The sequence below is a fragment of the Entelurus aequoreus genome, linkage group LG04, assembly GCF_033978785.1.
Source record: "Entelurus aequoreus isolate RoL-2023_Sb linkage group LG04, RoL_Eaeq_v1.1, whole genome shotgun sequence".
Classification (NCBI taxonomy): domain Eukaryota; kingdom Metazoa; phylum Chordata; class Actinopteri; order Syngnathiformes; family Syngnathidae; genus Entelurus; species Entelurus aequoreus.
The window spans coordinates 49,819,359-49,827,206 of NC_084734.1; the positions used below are offsets into that span (position 1 = coordinate 49,819,359).

Here is a 7,848-nt window from a genome sequence, read left to right on the forward strand (position 1 = left end):
CGTACAACTAGAAATGATTCTAGCATCAGCCCCTTAATGACAACAGCAGATGTCGTAAAACGTCAGTCTGGCCGTAGATGAGAGAAGCTCAGAATGACATCCATGCATCATAAAGCAATGACGAGGTCGGACAAAAATGCCTTTGCGGCGTCCTCAGACATAACCGCACTAGCTAAGAAGAGGACGACACGATGGGCCAGCTCACTCATTTTCTTTCCTCTACTCAGCAACGTTGTGACACACTTTTTCTCCATGTAAACACTCCTTTGGGTATAAAAGTGCAGGCACTGTGATGAAAGAGTGGGGGGGGGGGTTACCCACATATGCGGTCCTCTCCAAGGTTTCTCATAGTCATTCACATTGACGTCCCACTGGGGTGAGTTTTCCTTGCCCTTATGTGGGCTCTGTACCGAGGATGTCGTTGTGGCTTGTACAGCCCTTTGAGACATTTGTGATTTAGGGCTATATAAATAAACATTGATTGATTGATTGAAATAATGCGCTCCGCTTCTTTTTGAATGTTTTGTTCTTGCTTTTAGTCATAAGTTACGTAGCGTTTTTGATGGTTACACAAGTGTAAAAAGATGTTTATAATAATAGAATACGGTCGTATCGTGTAAAAAGAGTTAATAATAATAATATAATATCGTCATATCAATATAAAAATAAGTAATGATAATAGAATACAGTTGTAGAAGTATAGCAAGAAGTTAATAGTTATGTAATAGTCATGTAAGTGTAAGAAGAAGTTAAAAATTATATAATACAGTCGTATAAGTGTAATAAGCCGATTATAATAAAACATAGTTGTAGGAGTGTAAAAAGAAGTTAATAATAATAAGATATAGTCGTATAAGTAAAAAATGAAGTTAATGATACAATACAGTCGTATAACAGTAAGATAGAGGTTTATAACAGAATACATTCGTATGGGTGTAATACAAAGTTAATATTAATAAAATACAGTCGATTGAGTGTAAAAAGAGTTAATAATAATAGAATATCGTCATATCAATGTAAAAATAAGTAATGATAATAGAATACAGTTGTAGAAGTATAACAAGAAGTTAATAGTTGTATAATACAGTCATGTAAGTGTAAGAAGAAGTTAATAGTTATATAATACAGTCGTATAAGTGTAATAAGCTGATTATAATGAAACACAGTTGTAGGAGTGGAAAAAGAAGTTAATAATAATAAGATATAGTCATATAAGTTTAAAAAGAAGTTAATGATACAATACAGTCGTATAACAGTAAGATAGAGGTTTAAAACTGAATACAGTCATATGGGTGTAATACAAAGTTAATATTATTAAAATACAGTCGTAAAAGTGTAAAAATAAGTGAATGATAATAGAATACAGAGGTATCAGTGTATAAAGAAGTTAATAATAGAAAATAATTATAAGAGTGTAAAAATAAGTAAATAGTAATGGAATACAGTCGTATGAATGTGAAAATAAGATAATAAAATACAGTCGTATAAGCGGAAAAACAAATTCATATTAATATAATACTGTTGTACAATTGAAACATAAGTTAATATTAATAAAATAGGTATACACTTGTAAAAACAAGTTAAAATAATTAAATACAGTCGTAGAATTGTAAAAAAAAAGTTAGGCACTGTTAAAAATAAAAAAAACATGGTGTAAAACATGGGTTTTAATGTTAATATTAAAACCCAAATGTTTTTTTGACAGAACAAAACATAGCACAAATGTTTCGGACAAGTTTATTAAGATTTGAAGCTGGTGGGGCTGTATGACAACACTGGTCAGAAAATGAGTTTTCGAATTACTTAAAAACTTGGAACAGCACAAACGAAAACGTATACAATAGTGTTCTTTTATATTTGCAAATACAAGGGGCCAACGTCACACAGGTGACTGTATTAATCGGGAACATTAAGGGCCTGACCTACTAAGATCCAAATACATTGCGCTAAACAGTGTGTCCAATCTATAAAGTAGCGTGTACTATTAATACATGAATTGAAAAGTGGCGCAGACCGCATTATTTAAATGAGTATTTTGTGTGTACATTTGCGTGGCCATCACCATAGAGAGACTGTCATTTATTGCACATTCATGTTATGCACCTACCTGCAACGTTGTGTTATGTTTTCAAACATGTAGGAGACATGTACCACTTTTTATGGGCATTTTAGAAGCAGTCATGCAGAGCATCGACATAGACACCCCTTTTTTTTTTTTTACCGCTAAAGGTGCGTGGGAGTGAGGCTGCACTACCGTACTAAAGACGCAAAAAAATGCATACTTCAAAAAGTTGTTATCATATAGGATATATAGTAATATGTGAAAAAAACAATGTCATTAAAAAATATTAAATGAAACCAAAACGCATCAATTTAATTTGTTTTAATCAGCCCCTTAAGTAGTCTAGCAGCTATGAAATTATAAAATGATGTTGCTGAATAGAGGATATGTCTAATATTTTTATTCCAGACTGCCAAAAATGTTGACACACACACATGTCCATTGTGTGACTGTGCAGCACAAGCACTCTCTCACAGCTGTGTGTGGAACTGTCAGTTTGCACGTCCTTCTGACATGTGCTAAAGAAAACGCAAAATAGTGCTTCCAACACGGTGATGAATGTAGATAAATCACATTGCGCGTGCCAAATAATTACATTAGCGTTTTGTCCTCACTGTATTGTGGACATTTTTATAATCAGCATATATTTTGCATATTAATGAGGACAGAGACGCCAAATGGATTGCACGCCTTATTCTGCTCACATAAGAGACGCAATCCATTTTGCACACGTTTAGTAGATTACATTTGTGTGTGCTATCAGGTTTGCACGTGTTTTAGTACACACAAACCTTTAGTAAATCAGGACCTAAGTGTGCAGACAAATTTGCATTAATATTTTATTATTTTTATTTGTGATCCGAGTGGGCTGCAGCTTGTTTTTGGCCCATGGCACATTTTAAAAATCAAATAGAAACAAAAACAAAAAAAAGTGGTAATGTAATATTATCTAACTAATATTAGGGGTCTACCGATTACTTTTTCCACTTCTAATTCAATACCAATATTGAAGCCTTGAGTATTGGCCGATGCTGATATTAACCCGATACGAGAGGAGCAGGAATCCTGCATGCATTTATTACTGTGTACTGTAAAATGTTAGAAAAGGTTTGATCAAGTAAAATGTGTCAAACAGAGAACAGTGGTAGGTATAAAAAAACACTAACCTATTTATTATTAGGCGTCTGGAATTACTTATGCTGCCTTTAAATTGAAGTGGAGTGGTAATTGGTTTTTTTTAGCAACACCTAGTGGTCACAATAATTCATGAAGTTAAGATCATAACCCATTATGTTGAATGATGCGGACACGTTTGTTATTGGATACTTTTTAATATGTTTCTGCCTTGGAGACTTTGTATGTGTAAGTAATATGCAACTTTCATTATTTGATACTTGTTTATATTGATGAATGTGATGTTTTAGACTGCAGTATTGTTCAATTAAGGACACTTACTACGGATGTCTGGCTTGTGTGCTATCGTGTGCTTAGCTGTTGTGTATCTGCTATCTCCTAGTAGCCTATATAGTCTACCATGTTTACCTTTTGTAAATCACTTGACTAACATACAAAAAAAGCCTTTTGGAGGACATTTAGATGTTAACTGACTTTCCAGCTTTGCACAAGTAAACACGCTGCAGGACTGCTTGTGTTGGATATTATATATCACACATTTTACATGCAAGCACATACTTGTTTTTTGTTGTTGTTATTGAGATCGGGTCGATATCCAGTACCCGAATTGGAGTAGGACACCATTAAGTAATATTTGTATGCTTTGTTGCCTACAACAAAGTTTATATGTTTTGTCTTTTAATATTTTAATAACAATACAATAGATTTAAATCTAAATTTAAAAATAACAAAAAAAATGATGTTTTAAAAAAAATTGGAGGACCTTAAAACCACCAAAAACATTTTTTTCTCCTGAAAATATCATACCTTCCTTTTCTTCCCGCTGCTTGTTCGTTTAAAAAATATATATATACATATGTATAGGTATATATATATATATATATATATATATATATATATATATATATATATATATATATATATATATATATATATATATATATATATATATATATATATATATATATATATATATATATATATATATATATATATATATATATATATATATATATATATATATATATATATATTTATATTTATATTTATAGTGTGGTTGTTTGTGAAGTCAGGTTTGAGGAATTTCCCAGTGGGGGGTCTCCAAGCCGACTTCACCTTTCCAGATGAAAGCTGAGAGGGGGGGTGAGCTTCAGACAGCAGGAATGTGGGCTGTCTGGAGGGAGGGAGAGGGGTGTCAGGAAGCCAGGAAAGAATGCCAAGCATGTCCATGTTTGTCCAGGGTTGGCTCTCCATTCAGACCCCCCCACACACCCCCTTCTCCTCCCCCTTGATGACGCGTTACCACGAGGGCCGAGGGCCATAAAAGCGGCGCAGCACTGCGAACAGAACTCAGACCGAACCCTCGGACCAACCGAAGCTAAACTTTAGCTTTCACCTAGGAGTCCAGCACCTTAGACGCCAGATCGACTTGATCGCGGACGCTTTCTACTCGCTCTGAGGACAGGAAAACTAATCGCCTCCCAGACGAATTTCAGGAAGAATCTTTCTTTGAAAAAGTTCAAGAAAAAGAAAAATAAGATGTCTGCCGGAATGAAGAAAGTGATTTTGCTGCCTTTTGTGTGCATTGTCTTCGCCTGTATGGTAAGTATGCGCCTTCTTGGTCATCTCTGGTCCGCTTGTGTCTGTCCCGCGTCTAAAAGCGTGTTTGTGCATCTAGGCTGCAGGTCAGGAGTGCAGCGGTCAGTGCTCGTGCCCCGCCGCCCCCCCTCAATGCGCCCCCGGCGTGAGCCTGGTGCCGGACGGCTGCGGCTGCTGCAGAGTGTGCGCCAAGCAGATGGGGGAGCTGTGTACCGAGAGGGACGCCTGTGACCCCCACAAGGGTCTCTACTGCGACTTCGGCTCTCCCATCAACAGACGCATCGGAGTCTGCACAGGTGAGAACATCCAACCCACCCCCCTCTTTCTAATTGGGCTTCATGAGCCGGATGCTGACCTTGTCTCTTGTTCCAGCGAGGGAGGGCGCCACCTGTGTTTTTGGAGGAATGGTGTACAAAAGCGGCGAAAGCTTCCAGAGCAGCTGCAAGTATCAGTGCACTTGCCTGGATGGAGCTGTGGGCTGCGTGCCCCTCTGCTCCATGGACGTGCGTCTGCCCAGTCCTGACTGCCCAATGCCCAGACGGGTCAAGGTTCCCGGGAAGTGCTGCGAGGAGTGGGTGTGCGACACTCCGCAGCACACAAACAGCTTCATGGGCTCCCTTTTGCCTGGTGAGTGACACACACACACACAAACTCACACACACACACTTACCATGAAATGATCTCCTCTCATCCTCATGTTGTTGTTGTCCTCACAGCTTACCGCCAAGAGGAGACCTATGGCCCAGATCCCTCCATGATGAGGGAGAACTGCCTGGTTCAGACCACCGAATGGAGCGCCTGCTCCAAGACCTGCGGCCTGGGGGTCTCCACCCGGGTCACAAACGATAACCGCGAATGTCGCCTGGAGAAGCAGACCCGCCTGTGCATGGTGCGGCCCTGCGAGTCCCAGCTGGAGCAGAGCATCAGGGTGAGTCCCAAAATTACGACTTTCATTAAAAAAAAAAATTATCATTTATATAGAATTTTATACAAATAAATTACAATAAATGCTATATAATTATTGTTCTTTATTTGCTATCACTGCTGAGCCAAATCAAAATAAGTTAGATGAAAAAAAAGGTCATAAAACAAAATATATATATTTACTCCAAAAATTACAATTATTAGAATAAAATTAAATAAACATACTTTTGGTAAAGAATGAAAACATGCACTATTAAGCAAAATGGTATTATTTTATTTATTTATTTGTTTATTTATAGGGATGTACACATTTGTAAACATTTCTGTAAATGTGCCAGTTATGTTGAAGACCGTTTAAGAACATGTGATTTGATTGATTGGATTAAATGACTGCCTTTTTTTATAAATGTACTATGGGGAAAAATAAAATTCGATACTATAAAGTAAAATAAGATCATATAAAATATGATTAAAAATATTAAAATTGATGATTAAATAAACTATGATTAAATCAAATAAAAATAACAAATGAAAATATCATTAAATAAAAGTAAAATACATGGACATCATTAAATGAGATGTTATAAAATGAAATCAAAATAAAACCAAATTAAGTTAAAATATGGATAACTCAAATATGATATCATTAAATTAAATGATTGTCCTTTATTTCAACAGAAAGGGAAAAAGTGTATTCGCACTCCAAGGCTCTCCAAGCCCATGAAGTTCGAGATCTCCGGCTGCACCACCACCAAGTCCTACCGCCCCAAGTTCTGCGGTGTGTGCCTGGACGGCCGCTGCTGCACCCCCCACCGGACCACCACCCTGCCCATGGAGTTCAAGTGCCCCGACGGGCAGGTGATGAAGAAGCACATGATGTTCATCAAGTCGTGCGCCTGCCACTACAACTGCCCCGGCGAGAACGACATCTTCGAGTCTATGTACTACAAGAAGATGATGGGAGACATGGCGTGAGGGCCACCAGGTGGTAGCAATGCGGCACCTTTGTGACTTGAAAACATCTCATCCGTAGCTTGGTATATGAAGCCTGCAACTTTTTGGTGTTCTTTTGACTTTCTTTGTTGAAAAAGTAGTCGGACACGTGTCGTTTCGGTGTCGTCGTGTGCGGCCGTGCACTTTGAGAGCTCAGACGGAAGCTTGCCTTGCAGCTCAGAGAGATTCCTGCACTATAATGTCCATTTTGCTTTGATTAGCTTTCCAACCGTCCATTTTTTACTTTAAAATATGACCGCCTCTCGAAATGAGGTGTGTAATACTTCCCCCGCCCATAGAGGGTGTCTGCAGACCACAGCAGGCCACTGTTCCTCCTCTTTGCGAACATGGTTGAGTGTGTGTGTGTGTCTATCTGACAATGTGTGTTTGTGTGTGTGTGTGTGTATATGAGTTTCCGTCCCAAGGAGGGAAAAACCAGTTAGGACGCACTGAGAAAAAGAAGGAAAAAAGAGCCTATTTTGTACATGAGTAGAAAGAAAAAGACTGGAAGAAATATTTCATTCCTTTTTTGTGTAAATGATGTAAATATTTGTACATTGTAAGTTAATTTAAAGCCAAATGTGTTCTGTGCTTTGGAAAATGTATCATTAGTTATTTTTGGACGACAGTATTTTGTACTATTTTATTGAGAAGTGTGACACATTGTTACATGTTTGACTTTGTAGCTGGAAATAAAAATGTTATATTTTTTGATACAAACATGACAGCTCCCTTTATTTGTCTGTTTTGAATCAGTTTAACACGCACAAACTTACACTTTCAGCTGTTCTGTGACATTAAATCATACATCACTGCAAACTGCTATAAAATGAATACATACTCCTGGTTCACAGAATAAACCAGAGCTCTTAAACGATCATATAGAAAGCTGGCACGCAAATGGTGTGCGACGAAACTTGGAGTGATAGTTTAATAACTTATAAACACGGTCTTACCTTAGCTAAACTAATTATTTCTTCATTTCTCATCTGCCTCAATAAAAACTATCCTAAATATATTTTTTTAATATAGTAGCAACAAATTACTTCTGCCAGTAGCTCCACCCACTCGACTGGCAAAAATAATCTCTCTCTTTTTATAAAAAAAACAATAGAGGAACTCGTGTGACTCGTAAA

At 37.3% G+C, this 7,848-nt stretch overlaps 1 protein-coding gene across 1 annotated transcript; it reads left to right on the forward strand.

Annotated features, from left to right (window-relative positions):
• The first annotated feature begins 4,557 nt into the window (after positions 1-4,557).
• On the forward strand, positions 4,558-7,432 carry ccn2a (cellular communication network factor 2a). The gene is made up of 5 exons (XM_062043610.1): positions 4,558-4,798; positions 4,875-5,091; positions 5,168-5,422; positions 5,512-5,723; positions 6,398-7,432. The coding sequence occupies exons 1-5, from the start codon at positions 4,736-4,738 to the stop codon at positions 6,692-6,694; spliced, it is 1,044 nt and encodes a 347-aa protein (XP_061899594.1). The 5' UTR covers positions 4,558-4,735; the 3' UTR covers positions 6,695-7,432.
• The last annotated feature ends 416 nt before the right edge of the window (positions 7,433-7,848 follow it).

Coding starts and splice junctions, on each gene's coding strand:
- ccn2a (XM_062043610.1), top strand. CDS start 4,736: ATGTCTGCCGGAATGAAGAAAGTGATTTTGCTGCCTTTTGTGTGCATT. Junction 4,799..4,874: donor GCATTGTCTTCGCCTGTATG/GTAAGTATGCGC, acceptor TTGTGCATCTAG/GCTGCAGGTCAGGAGTGCAG. Junction 5,423..5,511: donor CATGGGCTCCCTTTTGCCTG/GTGAGTGACACA, acceptor TTGTCCTCACAG/CTTACCGCCAAGAGGAGACC.